At 40.1% G+C, this 20913-nt stretch overlaps 1 protein-coding gene and 1 long non-coding RNA gene across 6 annotated transcripts in view; one reads left to right on the forward strand and one right to left on the reverse strand.

Annotated features, from left to right (window-relative positions):
- LOC6739590 (scavenger receptor class B member 1) overlaps positions 1-20913 on the reverse strand; it is a 112844-nt gene that overhangs the window by 19288 nt on the left and 72643 nt on the right. For 2 of the 3 annotated variants that reach the window (XM_039293054.2, XM_039293049.2), the window contains exon 7: positions 7623-7789. The exons of the other annotated variant lie outside the window; for it this stretch is intronic. In XM_039293054.2, the coding sequence (XP_039148988.1) occupies positions 7623-7789 (167 nt within the window). The remainder of the gene's footprint in view (positions 1-7622; positions 7790-20913) is intronic. 3 annotated transcript variants of the gene reach the window in all.
- On the forward strand, positions 15-12708 carry LOC120284702. Of its 3 annotated transcripts, XR_005543886.2 has the most exons (3): positions 15-391; positions 3339-3551; positions 11706-12708. It is a non-coding gene; the product is annotated as an uncharacterized LOC120284702 (long non-coding RNA). The 3 variants fall into 3 exon arrangements; XR_005543887.2 differs by lacking the exons at positions 15-391; positions 3339-3551 and adding an exon at positions 11148-11344; XR_005543885.2 differs by lacking the exons at positions 15-391; positions 3339-3551 and adding an exon at positions 11148-11278.

The following is a 20913-nucleotide window of genomic DNA, read 5'->3' on the forward strand; positions in this document are numbered from 1 at the left end:
AAAAATACACATATTTTATAAGCGCCTTTAGTATTCTTTTACTGATTTATCTCTAAAGTTGTTATTGAAAAGCCAGGCAGCATTGTTAAAAATCAACCCTAGTTCTATATGTCGTTAAATTGCAACTCTGGTATGAACTGCAATGCACGCATCTTATACATACATATATTAAAGTCTGTATGTGTATACAGTAGTATAAATAGAAGTGTGAGAAGACAAGAAGAGGTTCAGTCACAAATAAACTTTCATAGTGCTCACATGTATATAATCAACACCGAGTTTTTAACGGGGCATATTTAGGAGTTCCACGTCGTTTATAATTTCGACGGCTAGCGCTCTAAACAGACCTCGCCCACCAAGGAGGCTCAACAGAAGGCAACCGACGTATAAGGTTTTGTAATGGGTCAACTCCATAAACTCACCCAAATAATAATTTATAAGCCGCCGTGCACATAAGGGCGGTCGTCTAACAAACTACAGAGAGGGACTGCCTCCGAACAAAACAATTTCGGCCTTAACCGACACGAAGAGTATCGCCACTTTTATTTACAAGCTTAATTAAAAGATTATTAATTTTTTTTAATAAAAATTTTGTCTTGTGATGCAGAAGGCCCGAATCCTTCACTGTCCTCATAAGCAATGACCTAACCTTTTGGCCAATAACATAATGCAAATACGCGTTACATTTACTCGCTCATATTGAATAGGGTTTGTAACCATAGTAGAATAGAAGCCAATAATATGTTGCACTTTATCACAAGCCTTTCAAGCAAAAATCAGTTTTTTAATTAGATCTGGCCTCTCGGCTGTGCAGTGTTTGTCAGTACTAACTGTCAAACTATAAAAATGCTAAGAACTTTTTGAAGCCACCAAAGAGTATTGTTAAATACCACAAATTGGCCAATCAAGTGCACCCTTGGTATCGAACCCTTGAAAAGAAAGACGGGAACCAATTATATTATCACATTCTTATAGAGCACCTATTTATAGTTACTTAAGTTAATAAGTTAAAGATTAAAAGAATCGGCCACTTTAATCGGACAGATTTTTGTCTAGGATTATTTTTATTTTACTTATGGAAATGCCTTTATCAGATCGACCATGGACCAGTGTGACCATATCAAGAAGATATCGATAGGGAGCTACTGATAAGAATATCACTGGCTCTGACAGCTGTCACGTATAACAGCTTTGCCATCGCTGATCCAGAGGAGTTTCTGGAAGCTTCTTTTTCCAACGAATATAGTTGTGCACAAAAAAAAAAAATGTATACGAAAGCCCTTAGCCCCCGAATCTCAGTAATGTGTGCCTGGAATACTAAACGACGATCAGCAAATCTGTTTTGTAACAAATCTAATGCTATAGCATGGTTGCCACCCGATATATCCAGTGAGCGAATGGTTTCCAGCGCATTGTCCCACAGACATGATCGTAGATGCTGCAAAAGTTCCATGTTTATGAGGTCAGGATGGCTATGCATTGTCGTCGTAGCCTCCAGCGAATTTTGTCGGAGTGAACGCTTCTGATGGCCAGAATCACACGGAGAAAATAGAAAAAGTTGAGTGGAAGTTCAGTTGGGAGACACGCTTGGAAATCTCCCCCGAACCGGGGATTGAAGAGTCACTCAAATTACTTTCAATTTCCTCAGAATCCAGGTTTTCGAGCTCGTTGAGAATTTTCCTAAACGTTTGCTAAAGCTTCAATCAGCTCCAACCTCCATGAAGAACGGACTCATCAAATGACATTATCACAGAGCTTAGTAGGGAGTCCGCTAATCGTTCCACTCGATTATAAATTACAGCCGCCTTGAACTTCAAAAATGGCACCCTGTTCGCATTAGCGGTAACGTTTCCAGAATTTGTAGCAGCCATGGCAACAGCAACAACAACGAAACGGCGGAAACAGCGACTCGAAATTCAGTTCAAGCGGGAAGATGAGCGCAAAAGAAGAATTAGCGGCAGCTTCCGTTATTTGGCTATGTACGCGCACATAAGTATTGTAGCGGAGCTTTTTTAATGTTCACTGACTTTAATTTGTCTGAATATTGCAGACAGAAATTGTTGTTCGACATCGCACTCAGCAACAATAGCGAATTAATTGATGTGTTAAAGCTTTAAAACAGCTTTGGAAGATTCGCACTATTTGTTGAGAGAGTACAAGAGGAAGAGCTCACGGGGGCTTAGACAAGGAAATATAATGACACAGCTGAGGTGCCGATAAATTGTGTCTCCAAAGTTGGCATCAAATATAAAAATACCAATATTAGTTGCACGACCCAACATACTCCCGCCAGTTGGAAGCGTGGCTTTCAACAGAATTCCTAAGGGGCAGCAGAGGCATCTTATTCAAATAGTTGTTTGCCAGATTGATAGAAATTTACATTACTAAAAGAAACATAAAAAAAAATAACAGCAAATTTTGCAAAAGTGTGAGTGTGGCCATTTTGGTTGGTTCATAAGCGTTGGTGTGGGCGTGACAAGACTAATCAACAAAATTGTCTATGTCTCTGGAAACTGTATGCTTTCAACTTTCTAGCTTCTATAGTTCCTGAGAGCTCGACGATCATACGGAAGGACGGACAGACGGACATGACTAGATCGACTCGGCTATACTACTAACTACCTTGTTGAGTCAGACTGAAGAGTGTCATAGTGAAAATAAGTGAATAGTTCACACGGAAGTTAAACTGAAGTAATAGGCACAGGAGGACATTGACTGCCAAAATAAGGAAAATAGTGGATTATTTCTCCTACTTGGGAACACTTGGCCAATAGAGCCGATTATGGGAGTAGACCAGAGAGGGGATCCTCTTAAGAAAGACAGTGGCCGGGGATCAACCACCTGGTGGTACGCGCCGTAATCGTGACACACTACTGGAAGTGCAACTACACTCTCCACGCGAGGGCGGCTGGAAACAGACTCTTAGTTAGGTCATGTCTTTGCTAAGAGTGCTGGCTAATCGTAGTTGGGCTGGAGCTGGAAACTCTTAAAATTTCCACATCTCTGGGCCGGACTAAGGTGTCATTCGACACGTGCCGAGAGTCTGCCAGGCTGTGGGGCCGCGAAACAATCGGGCAGCCACAGCGAGTCACTCGACTGTGGTCCAAGCTGGCCAAGCCGGACGGGCTAAAAACCCATTACCGCAACTTATGACCGGGACGACCCTAACCGTAAGGGGCAGAGCGGGGCCAGAACGATGTGGTATCTTCGTTATCTCCAGCAGGGCAAATCACCTGCGGAAGCTTTGTCTCGGGCCAAGGTACCGCAGCCGCTAGAGGAAAGGGCCCAACTCTGCTTCGAAGCGGCATGCAGAAGTATTAATTATTATATACTTACAGAATCACGTGGGACTGTGTACCGATCGTGGTAGAAGATGTGGGAGCAGCCAAGAAGACTGTGGTGGCATCGGTATACTTTGCCGGTGACGAGGCGTGCCCACCGCCCGAAATCACTGCACTGGCAGAATACTGCAAGAGGACACACTCACCCACTCGGATGTGATGCAAGTGCACATCACGTGATATGGGGCAGCAGCGACGTAAATCAAAGAGGTGAGTCACTCTTAGAATTTATCTTGAATAACAATCTAGAAATCCTAAATGTCGGCAATGTTCCGACATTTGATACCAGGGTAAGATCTGAGGGTCTGGACATCACACTTTCCAGCAGATCAGTGGCTTCGCATATAAGCGACTGGCACGTATCTCATTAGGAGTCAATATCAGATCACAGAATTATTCGTTTTAACATAGGGCTAAATCTAGAATGTAGCGAGCGTAGCCGCAATCCCAGGAATACGAACTGGGAAGGGTTCAATGCCTCCTTACTGCGGAATCCAGCTTCTGGGGTAACCAGGAAACTCCGTACCACTCTAGAACTGGAGGCCGCCGTAGAAGATATTAACTCGTGGCTTACTAACGCGTTTAGAGATAACTGCTCCCTTGGTCGAGCCAAGAGGGAAAAAGATGCTCCATGGTGGAACGACCAATTGGGGAAGTTGCGGAAAGCGACCAGGCGTCTCTTTAACAAAGCAAAAAGTGAAGGGAACTGGGATGCCTACCGGAATAAACTGACCATGTATAACCCTGAGATCAGGAATCCAGGCAATAGTAAACACATGTGAAGGCGCAAGACTTCACAGAGCAATTTTCAAAGGAGTGCCAGAATCAAATCAGGCACTACGTATGGAGGATAACTCCTATACTATAGGAAGTAAGGAGAAATTTGAGCTACTACTGGCAACTCACTTTCCGGGAAGCACGCTTCAAACGGATGTGAATACCCCGGTAACGGCTCAAAGTAGACCGTGTGCTACTGATTGGGCCAAAGCAAAATCAATAGTAACAACAGAGAGATTAAGATGGGCAATTGGTACATTTCAGCCCTACAAATCTCCTGGTCCAGATGGCATTCAGCCAATCCTGCTGCAACAAGCGCTAAATCAGCTCGCAGTGCCGATCGCTAGTTTTAGGATCGATAGCTTTAGGACACATACCTAGTGCCTGGAGTATAGCAAAAGTGGTCTTCATTCCAAAAGCTGGAAAGAAAGACATCACTAAAGCGACGTCGTTCAGACGCATCAGCTTGACATCGTTTTTGCTAAAAACGTTGGAAAAGCTAGTGGATGTCAGCATTAGAAGCACTTTGCTTGTAGAGCATTCGCTCCAACGGACGCAGCATGCCTACAGGGCGGGCAGATCAACTGATACTGCCCTATATCACCTGAAAATCCTTATTGAGGATTCACTTACTCATAAGAAAGTGGCGTTATGTGCCTTCATAGACATACAGGGTGCATTCGACAATACCTCTAATGAGGCTGTCAACGGCAATAAGAGGACTAGATGCAACAACAAGCAGATGGATCAAATTACTACTGGCATCTAGGCGAGCCATGGCCACTATTGGGGTTGCCCCCAAGGGGGTGTCCTCTCGCCTCTCTTGTGGAGCTTGATGGTAGACGAGTTGCTGGACAGACTGACCCGCAGAGGTATACTTTGCCAGGGCTATGCTGACGATATTGTCATTATAGCCAGATGTAAATATGAGGAAACACTCTGCAATATCATTCAACTGGGCCTCAATATGACCAGCGAATGGTGCAAGGAAGTACGCCTGAGACTTAATCCCAGCAAAACTGTTATTGTTCCTTTCACAAATAGGTACAAGCTACAGAGAATGAAGCCAACCTTGGATTTGGTTCGCAGGGTCTCGGAGTAGTGTTTGAGTTTGATTTATTTGTATTATGCATAGCAATGTTCACGAAATTTTGATAGTTTCCCTTATTCTTAGAGGTTTGTTTGGAATTATTTTGGGGTCTTGTTCTGTCATTGAAAGTTATTTCGTATACACTTTCTTGTTGTGCTATTTGTTTGAGTTTAGATACTGTCGTAATATAAAAACTAGCAAGAGTCATAAAAAAGCTATCGGGCAATTTTCTCATGACTACATCTTTGATTGTATTATTTAACGCATTTGTGTATAATACGGTATTATTGATATAATTTTCTAGCATAAGTTTATTCGATATCGGGAATGATTTTATTTCTAACTCTTCGACGAACTTACGGATACTGGATACTGAAGGGTGGGTTGTAAAGCCGACGGAGTAGTTCTTCACATGGTGTTTGGGTTTTATATTCGCTGATAAGCTCATTCATTAGGGTTGGCCAGGTTGTTGCTCCGGATAACTGGGATACTCGTTGAGCATCTCCTGCAAGTTGCATCTCAATTACGCTGAAGAATACATGCCTTTTCCTGGTGTCGGTTGATGGATAGAGCTGAAGTATAAACTCGAACCTTCGGATAAAGGCACTGAGTTCTTGGGTATTACCACTGAATGTTGGTATTTGCCTAATTTGGTTTAAGGCTTGATTCGGATGGGATTCCGATAACAGTTTGACTTGCTCGGTTGCCATGGTTGATGATTTTATTTTTATTTTTGTTTTTACTCTATGCAGTAGGTTTGACTATTGTGTATCAACCACCGATTATACGTTGTTCTTTTGCGGATAAAAAGAGTTAATTGTATTACGATTTTATGTTCACTTTAGCGCCGATTCGCGTGGTTCAATCTTAAAAGATACGCTTGGTCGTACGAGGATCTTTTGTCACTAGATTAATATTTGTAAACATTCGCACAATTTTTTTTTTTTAATTTATCCTACCGACTGCGCGAGCAGTCTTCAGACCGAGAGTTTAATAAAAGAAAGGACACAGTTAGGTTTTTTATGTATTATTAAACGTTTTATTATTTCCAATAAGGGAAGATCTAGAGCCTTTGGATTATCACTAGGTTGGATAATGGACTTCGAAGTTGAAGTGGGCCTAGCAGTGTTATCACGATTGATAATGTACTCAGAACTGAACAAGTGTATGGGGAGATGTTTGGGTTTATATAGGCAGATTGGGATAGCTTAAGAGCGAAGCTTAAGAGAATAAAGTTATCAACGTCTATTCTCCCGAAAAGAGAGGTGTCTATTCTCCCGTTAAGAGAGGAGCTCCCGAAAAATAGGAGTAATTTGAGAATCCTGAGACGATTTTGTGGGCGGAAGTTTTTGTTATTTCAGTTGGCTTGCCAAGTGATCGAATGTTTAGGGGACGTGGACATTGGACGTGTAGATATATTACTATTTATATGTATAATATAGCGATTGCTGCCATATTTTTTGTTTTTGCCCCACCCAATCTAAAGTCCTAAAACCGCACAAAGCTGCCCACTTTCAAAAAAGGTTTAGATTTTCCTTCGTTTTATTGTTTGTCCTGCCAATTTTTATCTGTATACCACAATTATTGTGACCACGAAATCACCAACAAAATGCCAAAAACGGTTACGTTTTCCTTTTTTTCCTCATTTTCATCCCCCATATCTATCGATATTATAGAAAAATTATAAAATTTTGCATTCGCTATGGCTGAGTAACGGGGAACTCGACAATAGAAATCTTTTCGAGGAAATAAATATATGATAATATATAATATAAAAAATATATATTAGATATAAATAGTTTTAAGATCTAATTATATGTTAAAAGAGTTAGAATTGATTGCGGCAGGGGTCATGCAACTCATTGCATTGGATTCCAAAATTTCAAAGCAGATATAAGATGTTTAGTTAGTAGAAATGCCAACCCGGCATTTGTTATTAAATCATATTTCTTGTTTGATTGTATGTTTCTTGTTTGATTGTATGTGCCTATAAAATTACGAAAGTTTGCCAGTGAGTGCAAGGAACGCCAGTAAAACGTATTTTGAAACTCTCGAGAGCAAAATTGAAACAGGATATGGGAAATATGTGAAGAGTCCGGCTAAAGACTGGAAAATGAATAGGCGGTCGAATCAATCCAATACCAATTTAGGCGCCGCAATGCAAACAGTAAGAAGTTTTATTTGACCGATTGAATGTCCGAGTGAACTGCGTATTGAGGACTCCAAAGAGGTGATCCATACTCAAGAATCGGACGGACTAGCGAAATGAATAAACCTAATTAAATTTGAAAGTTAATATAGTCAATTTATAATTAACAAGCCAAGCCATGGTTAAATTTAAATTGAACTTATGAAAACAAAATAACAGGGGCTGAAACAAGTTAGTTTCAATTTGTTGTACCGGTTGCACTCACCGGTTGAATGACAAACGTTGATGAGTGTTTATCCGGATCTGGACTTATGCCGGTGACGTTTTTTTGGAGCTCCTCATCACCGTTCATGAAGTGTGGAAAACTTAAGGAGATTGGGAATCCGTAATAGCAGTCAGTAACATCAATAAGTCCAACCGGCTGACAGTCACCTAAGAACAGTCAATGATAAAATATCTCTTAATACGTGATATTTAAGACAAAAATTGAAAATAAAAAGAACTGAATAATTCAGTATTATACGTTGATACAGTGAATAACTGTGGTATGCGTACATATATATAGAATACAATGTACTCAGATACTTGCATAAATCACTAACTTAATTACATACGCATTGGCAGTGCTAGCATAAACAGCCCACTTATGGAGCCGCTATGTTGACAATGTGCGCACAAAGCATTCTCTCTGAACGCTTCTCTGCCGGCTTCACCAGGCAGCGAAGGCGCACTTCATAGCCTAAGAGGAATATTGTATTAGCCCTAACAGTCAGTCGAGTTTTACAACTGAAAAGAACTTCATTTAAAAATAAACGGAGCTATGCTCCAATAAAAATAGCTAGAGGATTTTATTCATAACATAACACTGAAACAACAAAGTGTACAGTACACAGATTATACAACGAAGGGTGTCTGTGTCCATTGATATTAAATATCATATCTATCATAGTTTTACCACCGATAAATGAATGTTTAAATGCAACAACAAGTACAAAAATGTATTAAAAAACTTTGAATCGGATGTTTTAACTTGAAAAAGTTGATCCCAAGACACTTAATTGGAGATCTAGGCCCTTTAAATCTCCAGAGTGTGTTTGAGAAGAATACGAAGCCTGGATAACAGAATAGAATAAAATAGAATAAGATAGAATATCTTTGCTCGTTTTTTGATAAACGAGTAATTTACTTGATGACTATGCAGACTGAATTGTATGTGCTACATGATCACGGAATTGAGTTTTAATGTACTGGACAGGATATCAAACGATACAATGGTATGTTGTTGTACTTGGGTGTTCTAAAATTACCAAAACTCAAAATGGATGGTCACAAGACTTAAAGCTTACAGCTATAAAAGATTCAATGCCACGCGGGAAGTTTGAAAAAATAAGATATGCTTACATTTTATCAAACTATGATAAGCTGTACAAGTACAAGATACACCCATTACTACAGATTGACAAAAAATTTTGGTTTTTTTTTCCTCAGGAAGAACATCAAAGCGTTGATAAACAAATAATTGCGTCCAATGGTATATATTATGTTATTTATAAATAAATAAAATGTTTACGGGTGTGGGAGACTCTTGGTTAGTATACGACTTTACGATATATGTTGGTGAAGACACATATCCTGATTATGGATAGGGGATATGATATGAATACATCCGATGTAGTATTATTTTTGGCAAAAGCAAGCAATCACAAGAATTTTAAACTTTATTTTTTGATATAAGGTTTACATGAGTAAGCCTTCTGATTTCGTTTTTGCAGGTGGTACTGTACATATGAGTCGTAAGAGGATTCTTTGTTGTAAAATGTGAGATCAACAATAATAATATACGTGTGAAATGGTTTGACAATAATCCAGTTCAACTTATATTCTCATGTCCAAGCCATGATCCCTTTGCAGGGTTAATAACCGTTCAAAGAAGTGGTACATAAGGATCTTCTATTGGTGCTTGGGAACACTGGTTACAAATGCTAGACTTTTTTGTAGAAAACATTTTATTTGAACAAACCAACGAGCAAACACATGTCGCTTATTAAATTTCAAACATAAGTTGCAGAGTACTCCCACTATTACGGTCGAAAGAAAGAGAGGACCACAATCGAATGCCAAAAAGTATTGCTCTATTGTAGTCTTCGATACTATGTCGATAACAGTAGTCTGTCTTCCCCTCAGTCAAAAATCACAGGTTCCAGCCGAATCCATCATACGTTTTGATAAAATATAACTTTGTGATGTATTTGGTTAATGAGACGTTGCAGAATATATAAAACAAGAACACCTATATCCAAATGCCTAAAATGCAAAGTCCATATAACAAGAATGTTGGGGTCACGCAGCCGCCAAAAATTCCTAATACTGTTATTTGTTTATTTGATGTCAACTTTGGAGCTCAAATAACGGAAGCGGCTGCTAATTCATCTTTGCGCTTACCTTTCCGCTGAATTTCCAGTCGCTGTTTCCGCCGTTTCGTTGGAACAGAAACAATTACCGTGGCTGCTACAAATTCTCAAAACGTTACCGCTGATGCAAACAGGGTGACATTTTTGAAGCGCAAGGCGGCAGAAATTTATAATCTAGTGGAATTCTTTGTTAAGTTCTGCGTTAATCTCGTTCAATGACTTCGATCTTCGTGTAAGGTTGGAGCTAATCGATGATAAACCTTTAGAAAAATTGTCAACGAGTTCGAAAAACTTGATTTGGATGAAATCGAAAGTGACTTGGCTGAGAAGTTTGATGACATTTTCGTAAAGCTTAAATCCTCTATTCCGGGGTAGATCTTAAAACGCGCCTCGCAAGTGAACTCTCACTCAACTTTTGATGAATTGCTATGCATGATTGTGGCCATTAGCAGCGTTTACTCAGGATTAGGGCACCGTCGCTACCCCATCTTGTCCTTCCAAAATTCGCTGGAGGCTATGATAACTAGGTCAACATGGGTCCACCCACCACTAAGCTGCCACAATCACAAATGCTTATCAGCACGGCCAGTGTCAAGAATAGGGTGCCAGTGATGCACCGGAAATGGTATACCGGAGCAAATATCGCAGGACAACGGAATAAGTTTTTGGGAAGCCCATCAGCAGCAATCGCATGTTGTTGGAGGACCAACCACCGCCGGAACAGGCATCACACGGCGGCGTCAAGACTGCCACAACTAGGACCCTGTGAAATGCTTAAACCACCTTACGGCACCGCCACCTTCACATTGTGGGGTCAACTGGTGTGCCAGGGGCCACTCAGCAGGCAATGCATGGATGCCCTAGCATTATGAGCCTCTGATATTTATTGGCTACGCAAAGGTTCGTGGCTCGGTATTTCCGTTCAAGGGTAGGCATAGGCACCAAAGTCTGTCCTCAATTTACTCGCAAGATAACGGGTGGTCGGGACATTTGATGAGAAATATTTAGAAATATCATACAAACTGGTTGTAAGATCTACGTTGTATACTGTTCGAGGTAATAATCTTTATTTGATATGTTGTATATGTATTATAACTTCATTCGACTACGGATTACGACTTACTAATCGATTACACAAAAGCGAAGTTCTAGTCAGGGGTTGTAATGCAGCGTTGCCAGTAATATTAATATTCTCAAAAGATACGTTTATATAAAAAGTCAATTAACCATAAAACCGTCAAAAACAGCCGTACCCTTATATTCCAGCTACTTGTATTCTTGATTAGAATCAATAGCCGAGTCGATCAGGCCTTGTCCGTCGATCCGTCCGTATGAAAGTCGAGATCTCAATATTAAAGCCAGAAGGTTGAAAAATATTTGGATCTTTTTTGATTTTTCTTCGTTTTATCGTTTTTCTTGCCAATTTCTATCGGCATACCAATAACGGTCACGACCACACCTTTTTAATCGATATCCCTGGAGAATTTTTTACGCATTTACACTAACATCCGTAAGTGAGCCATAGATTTTATAGGCACATACAACATTTCTTGTTTGATTTAATAACAAATGCCGGGTTAGCATTTCTACTAACTAAACATCTTATATCTGCATTGACATTTGGGAATCCATAGCCATGAAAGCATCATTATAAGACTTAAATGACTCATTCAAAAAAGGGTGTCTGATTATTTTCAATAAGGCCAGAGGTCAAGGGAATTTGATTATACTTATATGACCAAAACCTTATTTATTTCCCTAGTCCCTTCGATTCTATGGATACCCCGTATAGATTCCCCAATAAGTATTTCACTCGGACCCCATTAAATCCGATCAAAAAACTTCTTACTGTTTGAACTCCGACATAATTTGGGATGGAAACCTTATATTACCTTCTTATTCCGGTAGACTATTTTTTATTAATTTACCTTTCCTAGCTTTCCTGGCTCAAAACGGATGGTGACAGAGCGAACGCAATTGCTGAACATTTGTTCTCCACCCCCTGCAATCTGACCGACAACACCCACCGAGAGGAAGTCGCAAACTTTTTGGATGTGCCTTCTCATCAGCCCACAACATGAGATATATCACTCCATAAGAAGTCAGTCTGTACCTGAAGGCCCTTTAACTGAAATAGACACTAGGACCTGATGACTCTGACAATCGTGCAGCCAAATTCCTCCTGGAAAATAAAGTAAAAATATATAATATATATAAAATATATTTATATATATTATATATAAACTGAGTGGGAAAAACACACAGTCCGCATCCACTTAGTGTATAGATCAATATCCCAAGCGGACGATCCCACTCCCGAAATAATATATACATATGGGCAATAGGTATCATAAAAATAATCAGCACTTTCGGAAGAAATAAGAATATGCAGAAGGGGGAATCCCACGCAATGTACACAATCCACATCCGCTAGATCTTTAGAATCAATAGAAATAAAGTGAACAACTTTCGGAAAACCATGTTAATCAACTACTTTATCAAATCAAGGAGATACCTGAATACGACGGAAACCCGAAAGGATCCAGTATATACATTACTGAAGTCGAATTTTTTTTAGAATTATACCCCACGTAAGAAGTTCAACAACAACACATTATTTATGGAGCCATTAGAGGGACAATGATTGGCCCACCCCGAGAAGTAATCAATGAAGAAAGAGCAACTAACTGGATGGAAGCAAAAACAGGTTTGATCAAGGAGTTCAAAGATCTCAGACCATATGAAGACTTCATCAGCGATATATACGGGACACCATACCAGTAAACTTACCATCGGTAAATTCGTTAATGATCGGTAATGAATTAAAGTTAAGAGTAATTAGAAATTAAGTAATAAAGAAGTTGAAAAAAGATCAATCAGATAGAATAGTTTAAACCAATGCACTAAATAAAACTATCAAGAATTTCATTGAAAGGAAAATTCCTATAATGGTTTATCAAAAAAAAGATATATCCACAATCGGAAACTTAAAAGAAGGGATGTAAATTTGAACATTTTGACACTAAAAGAATTGAAATTCGGAAAACTTCAGTAAATAATAATAATACGTGACGAGGAAACTGCAACTTCTGGGTGAAACAGATATCAGCAGACAACTTGAGCCAAGCAGAATGAAGCGCCGAAGGTAAACTTTCGTCCCAATCAAGTTTTTCTCTCCAGATTTGTTGCAGCAGGATTTTGGGCTTCGTTATGACGGGGCAGATAAGACCAAGAGGGTCGTAAAAGCTTGATTGCTAGCTTTTAGAACTGCTTTCTTGGGCGAAATTGAATCCCAGGCGATACCAAGAGTTTTGGTAATGTTGCTGCCATTATCCTTTTCTGAATCGGGAATCTGCTTCAAAGTACCAGGATCATTTGAGCACCATTTTATTAATTTAAAATGACCTTTATCCAGAAATCCTATGGTCTGTCGCATGATCTCCAAGACTTTTTGGCCAAGTGAAGATTAGCTGATATTTTACAGTCTTCAGATTTTACAGTTAGTTTGGGCTGGTTGTCCGCGATAGTAGGAGCTACCAAAGCTACGATATTGGCAACGAACTCTGTAGTTTGAGATATTAATATTTACTATATATTTATCTGATCTAAATCAGGATTCACCAATTCCAGAAACTGTAGCTGCAGACTTGTACTTGGGCAGTTGCACAGTGTGTGCCAGACGAGAGGTGATTATATGTAGTTGCGAGCCGGAGTCAAGCAAGGCGCGACAAGGAACCCAAGATCCTGATTTGTTTTGAATATTGATGACGGCAGTGGCCAACAACACAAAGTCTGCTACAAGATTTTGAGCCACTAAGGAAGAAGATTGACCAGGTGATGATTCCCGTGCAACTTGCAATCACTTGCAACCCGTTGGAATGAGGTTGAGCAGCCTGGGAGCGAAATGACGAAGGCCTTGAGCCAAAATGTACCAATTTGTTGTGCTTACTTCCACACATACGATAGCGATTGGCATAACAATGTCGTAGGTAATGTCCACCTTTAAGGCAGTTTTGGCATAAAGCCAGCCTTTTTGCCTCCTTTCAACGATCTTGAGGCGACAGTTTTCTGAATTGTGAGCATTCAAAAATTATGTGGTCTACAGCATGGCAGAAAGGGTAGCAAGCGACGGGTAGTGGCGACAAATGAATTTCTAGAGTTGTGGATGGCTTCCCTAGGTTTTACAACCTTTGTCATGATTCCAAGTGCAACATTGGTACGTTCGATGTTTTCAACCTTCTGGCATCTTGTCTCCAATTCTTAATAAATTCATTACATTTTGGAAGCCTTTGAGTGGGAGCAGCATCCTCCCATAATAGCTGGGTTTCACGGTCGATTTTTTAGAGAAGACAATAAATGAGAATAAACTCGGATATTTCCACAGGTGTGCCCATGTTGTTAAGTGCCCGTAGTCGCAGAATAATTTGGTCGGACAGTTCACGCAACTTTACAGAAGATGAACTCTCTACCTTTGGTACGTTCATGATCGCCGAAATGTGAGACTCGAAAATAAGCCGCTTATTGTTGTAGCGCTTATCCAACAATTCTTGGGCAGCCGGGTAATTTGCATCAGTAACCTCTAAAGCACCAACGGCATCCAAAGCGGGACCTTTTAGGCAAGACTTGAGGTGTTGAAGCTTATCCATGTCAGCCAGTATTGGGTTTTTATCGATGACAGTGGAAAGCATCGACATAAAATCTGTGTATTCAGCTTCAGGTCAGGCACATTCGGTCGTCGAAATAGAGAACCAGGAGACCACTCAGTTCCTAGATTTTGACGCATAGTTGAAAAAGCAATCTCTCACACTTTGCGTCTACTGAGTTCCGTTTGTATCACATACCGCATTTCAGAGACAATGTCTTTGAACTGGTCACGCAATTCGCTTCCCATTTGACTGAGATCCAGTTACTCCAGGGAATCGTGAGCCAAGTTAAACGAAGCCTCTGTCTGGTTTTTTAAATCCAGCTTTAAATGCAGGCCACCATCATTCAGGCAAGTGACCGATTCGGTGGTCAATCCTGCAGCTATTTTTTTAGCGTCGACAAAAATGGAGTTTTCCTTGCGCTTTAAAAATATTATCCTGTCAGCTGGCAAACTGACTGTGTCGTTGTTTGACATTTTAATTTATTTTAATAATTCACGCACTGAATTTTAATCAGTCAGTGTAAAATGCACGCACAATGGTGAACAGTTTTACGAGCACTGTATTTGCATCGGCAACCAAACTGCACACACAATAGCAATAATGTGTGTGTGCTTATGCACAACGTCAATTTTTTTTGCACAGCCAAGACGATACGAATTTGGCGGTAGGCAAAGAAGAAACCGAAAACGGGCGAGAGCAAGCGAAACGGGTGCAACTGACGTTATGCGAATAGGCTTGTAACTTCTAACTGAGCTTGCTATGCAGAAGGCAAATTAGCAAGATTTGCAGAATAAAGATTAATAGCTGTGCTCGCTCTCTATTGAGAGAGAGGGGAACATAGCATAAAGTACAAAATTTATTGCTGCACAGAGCAGTGTATAAGAGCGGTGAATAAATAACCGTAACTAAATAACGGTGAACTAAATAACTAACTGATGAGCTGCTGCTGTCTGCGGGCTGCATAACCAAACAATAACCAAAATCACCAATGATTAATCCAACGAATCATTTTAACCAAAATCATCACCATCAAAAAACTAACCCAAGAAACCCAAATTACAGCTCTGGCTATAATCCAAATTATCAAACTCTCACCGTGTACCAAATATAAATCAAATTCCACCTCACCTGAAAGGAAACTTTCAAGAAAATTTCAATGAAAAGAATGGTTCATTGGAATTAAAAACTAGTGTAACATAAGAAACCAGTAAAATCTGCCCAATCATATTTTATATACATAAATTCTCAGATAATTACGATATTCTAATAGGCAGAGAGTATTTGAACAAAAGTTAAGCAAAAATTCAATATGAAACAGAAACTAGGGAACATACTACTAAATATCAAATATGATGGAGCAGACGTTAGAAGTGATGAGACCACATCTGAAAGCCTCAACACAATAATTTCAAAAGAAACAATTATTGATGGTAATGTAAATGAAGTCGTGGCTGTTCTGTGCGGTGTGTGGGCGTTAGAGTGAGCGTGGTACGATGGGCAGTGTCTTTAGAAACTGTATGCTTAATCTCAGCCTTCTAGCTTTTATAGTTCCTGAGATCTTGACGTTTATACAGACAGTCGGACAGACGGACATGGCTTGATCGACTCGGCTATTGATCCTAATCAAGAATATATATACTTTATTTAGTCGGAAACGATTCCTTCTGCCTGTTACAAACTTTAAAAGGAATCTAGTATACCCTTTTACTCTGCGAGTAACGGGTATAATGTAAGCCATGAGGGGATGTTGTCGTAATCATTCCTGGCCTCCATTTCCGGCGTCAAAGATTGTAGCGTCGCACTTACTCTTGAGATGAAAATTGGATATAGGTTGGACCGACTTTATTCAGATGGAGGGTGAAACTTCATGATATTTGCACTGCGGTCATGTGTGTACGAAGTCGTCCTGTACGCCGGGTTGACGCGACCACAAGTTCGGGACCAAATTCATTTTCCCCGTCTAAAATGAAATTATTGTAAAACCAAAGCTGGCCGTGCTATTCGATTAGACGGGCTTTTAATAGAGCTCAACCATTTCATATATAAATAACATCGAATTTTGACACTTATGGTGGCCGGATAACCCTTCTTAGTCGTACATGCAACCTCGTACAGGTGCGATGGTCAGACTCCGTTTTAAATTCTCAAGTGTTTTGCGGCAGCCCCAATCCATTCTGAACTTTCTTCAATAGCGTGATCATTAATTGTAATTGTATAAGGTGTTTTTGGGCCGCTGAATATATTTTTATGAAGTAAAATTTTTCCCTATAGTCGGATAATTTGGTGTAAGGTACAATGGGTATTCATGAGTAGGGCGATGATTCTAAAGAAGGATGACTCCCTCGTAAAAATGGGGAACCTCATTGAGAATATTATATCTATTCTATTCATGATTGTTATTAATTCTAAGAACTCGTACATAAATTCTTCGATATTTAATATGTACGCCCTGTTCCTCTAATACACAACTCATTTGCTCGTTTCCTGCCTGTCGAATATAAATCTTGAGATAACTCCTATCTTTGTCAATAATAGCCTCTCGGCTACATCATTTAGATTCAATCCCACCAGTCTATTGTTAATGTAATTCTATCGATATATTCTAATTTATAAATTCTGTTGTCTTTTTCTAAAAATGCCCTTCTTACTAACTGCTAACTAACTAATTTTTGAACAAGATCGCTGCCTTCATATTTCCTGTTCGCTTTTGCTTTCTCTCAACATCCCTTCTTCTTCCTGCATTTTTCTTTAACTTCCTATTATGGATTTATCCACTGAGCCTAGTCCATTGATTAATCCCCTTTTTCCTTTATACTTGGGACATTCAGAATTTTTCTTCAATATTTTCCTTTTGAAGAACTGATGAACTGTAAAGAGAAACATTCGTATTTTACTAACTCCTTCTAATAGCTAATACTCCTTTAGTATTCTTATATACTGAAATGAAACGAATTTTGTTCATTTCCTCCACACTGGTGGTACTGCGATCTAGTGTCTTGGGCTCTTCCTTGTCCTGACCTTGTTTTTGTCTTTCCTCAGTACCCTAGTCCCAAGACTCCGTCGACTCTGGTGATTTCGGATCCGGATCGGTTTCTTCTAGTGCAACTAAGTTCTCCCTGCAGGCTATTTCATAAGCTTTCACTGTGTTTGGGACTTCTATGCTTTTACTCCGCACTGACCTGAGTGCTATAACTCCTACATTTCACTATTCCTCTCCTTTAAACAGTCCTAATACCTGCTCAATTAATCTCCACTACGTCTATTACCTTGATCGCTTGTCCATCCAATAGCTGCTGTCCCTTATTTTTCCACTTTCTTATGCTAAGCAGCATAAGAGCCCTGTTCTCACAGAGCTCTGTGTGCTAATACATAAGAAGAAGTGGTAGTGTTAGACAAAGTAATTCTGGAGCCATCTAAACCTCTGGCTGAACAATTATAGTGATAATACCTCCTCTTCCTTCGGTGTCATAAAAGTCTTAAGCGCACCTATATCCGCAGTGACATCCACTACGATCAGCCGTCTTCTTGTTCCCAACTCTATGTGATAAGGATAAGGAATTCCTCAGGTGGCTGGGCCCGTAGTGATGAAGACAGAGCCACCACATTTGCCGCTCACCTACAAAATGTGTTCACGCCAAACCAGGCTACTAGCACATTCGCGCTACCGTCCTATCCCGTAAACCGCCACCAGCAACACACCCCAATTGTGTTTCGTCCTAAAGAAGTAACTAAAATAATTAAAGACAATCTCAGCCCGAAAAAATCCCCCGGCTGCGACCTTATAACACCGGAAATGATCATCCAGCTGCCACATTCTGCAGTTCGCTACATAACCAAGCTCTTTAATGCCATCACCAAACTTGGTTACTTTCCACAACGATGGAAGAGGTCGATTATCATAATGATTCCAAAGCCTGGTAAGAACCACACAGTCGCTTCATCTTACAGACCAATAAGTCTACTCTCATGTATTTCGAAACTATTCGAAAAATGCCTGCTGATCCGACTTAATCAACATCTGATATACCACAATATAATCCCAGCCCACCAATTTGGATTTCGCGAAAGCCATGGAACCATTGAACAGGTGAATCGTATTACAACGGAAATAAGAACTGCATTTGAATATCGCGAATACTGTACAGCAGTATTTTTAGACGTATCCCAAGCATTCGACAGAGTCTGGCTCGACGGCCTAATGTTTAAAATTAAAACATCCTTACCCGAAAGCACACACAAACTTCTAAAGTCTTACCTCTATGACAGAAAGTTTGCAGTGCGGTGCAACACTGCCACTACCACTGATCATACAATTGAGGCTGGAGTCCCCCAAGGCAGCGTTCTTGGGCCAACCTTATACCTCATCTATACAGCCGACATCCCTACAAATAGTCGCTTAACGGTATCCACATTTGCCGACGACACAGCTATCCTTAGCCGTTCAAGGTCCCCTATCCAAGCTACAGCACAGTTGGCACTGTACCTCATCGACATTGAGAAGTGGCTCTCTGAATGGCGAATAAAAGTAAACGAGCAAAAATGCAAGTACGTGACGTTTACGCTAAACAGACAAGACTATCCTCCGCTCTTGTTGAACAACATACCACTCCCGAAAGCAGATGAGGTAGCGTACCTAGGAGTACACCTTGACAGAAGACTCACATGGCGCAGGCACATTGAAGCCAAAAAACCCAACTTAAACTCAAAGCCAACAACTTACACTGGCTCATCAACTCTGGTTCTCCGCTCAGCTTAGATCACAAGGTCTTGCTCTACAATTCTATATTGAAACCTATCTGGACCTATGGCTCACAGTTATGGGGCAATGCCAGCAACAGCAATATTGACATCATACAGCGAGCACAATTAAAGATTCTGAGAACCATCACTGGGGCACCGTGGTACGTTCGGAGTGAAAACATCCAAAGAGACTTAAATATCCCATCAGTTACCAACGCAATCACGGAACTTAAGGAAAAATACCATAGCAAGCTTTACACGCACCCCAACCACCTAGCGCGAGGTCTAATCCAGCTCAGCAGCCGTTCCCGTCTCCGGCGAAAGGACCTACCAACCCAGCGAATAAATTATTAGGGCCGTTTAATCATAGAACAGTTGGAAAAATAATACAACTGTTCAAAAAATACTTGTTATAGTTAAGATTTTTAAACTTATTGTTAGTTCTTATACAAGAAGATTCAATAAATAAAAAAAAGCAAAGTTAAAAAAAAAAAAAAACTCTATGTGAGTGTGTCGCTGGCTACACTCGAAAGTCAGGTCATCCCGCGACCACAGTCGGAACAAAAATTCAATCCAGGGTTTGTACAATATCCTGATAATACTGATGGGTGACGCCTCGGTTCTGCTTAGATATGTCCTATTCCCGGAATGGTCTTGGTGTTCGAGGATAACCACATTGCTTCAAATAGCGTTTCCCATCCTTAAAGTTCAAATGCTTCTCGACACTGATTGTCATCCATATATTCTCTTTGTTAGGTAGCTGCCAAAAAAATGCTTAATTCAGTCAAACGAGACTATCAAGTTATTCCGAAAAAATGCGCTCATACGCCTGACAAGCTTATTTCCAGAGCCTTTCCAAACAGGCCACAGCATGCTGATCACAGCATGCCCGTTTCATTATTCCCTTTTTCCTGCAATATCGATCGTTGAAATCCAGTATTCCTGCTAAGACTCGAAATGGTCGAATTGTTCGAAACTTAACCTACTGCTATCGGGGGTCTCTCCATTCTTAACGACACTTTATTTTTTTATTTTCGATTCGTTTTCGCATATTGCCATCAAAAATATTATGCATATACAAAATAAATAAAAAAAAAAAAAAAAAATATTTTTACATATTCAATCAAAGTTTTTCATTTTTTACAGTCAGAGACATTTAATTATTAATGAAAATCAAATTGTCTATCTAGGCAATATCACACCTTACTGCCAACCACCCGTTCTTAGTTAGAATGGCTCTGAAGACACTACTGCTGAGTACAAAGTCGGAGCCAATAGTTCGTGCCACTGCCAAGGAATTCATGTTTGGCTATCCCTCCGCCCTGGCCACTCTCGGCAACACCTTCCTTTGAAAAGGTTGGGTTATGTAAAAATGGTTCAAAAATGTGGGCGTGTTTCGGAGGTTTTAAGGTGTGAGCGTGGCAAATTTTTTTTCCAAATCGATAGAAATGTACCAGACTAATAAAAATGTGAAAAGATTTAAAAATGTTTTTCAAAAGTATGGTCGTGGCTGTTCTGTGCGGTGTGTGGGCGTTAGAGTGGGCGTGGCAACATGGGCTGCGTCTTTGTCTCTAGAATCTGTACGCTTCATTTCAACTTTCTAGCTTTTATACGGACAGACGGACATGGCTAGATCGACTCGGCTATTGATCCTGATCAAGAATATATATAAGCGCTTTCTTCTTCCTTTTACATACTTTTCAACGAATCTAGTATACCCTTTTACTCTACAAGTAACGGGTATAACAAGAAAAAATGC

Source organism: Drosophila simulans, chromosome 2L, assembly GCF_016746395.2.
Source record: "Drosophila simulans strain w501 chromosome 2L, Prin_Dsim_3.1, whole genome shotgun sequence".
Lineage (NCBI taxonomy): Eukaryota > Metazoa > Arthropoda > Insecta > Diptera > Drosophilidae > Drosophila > Drosophila simulans.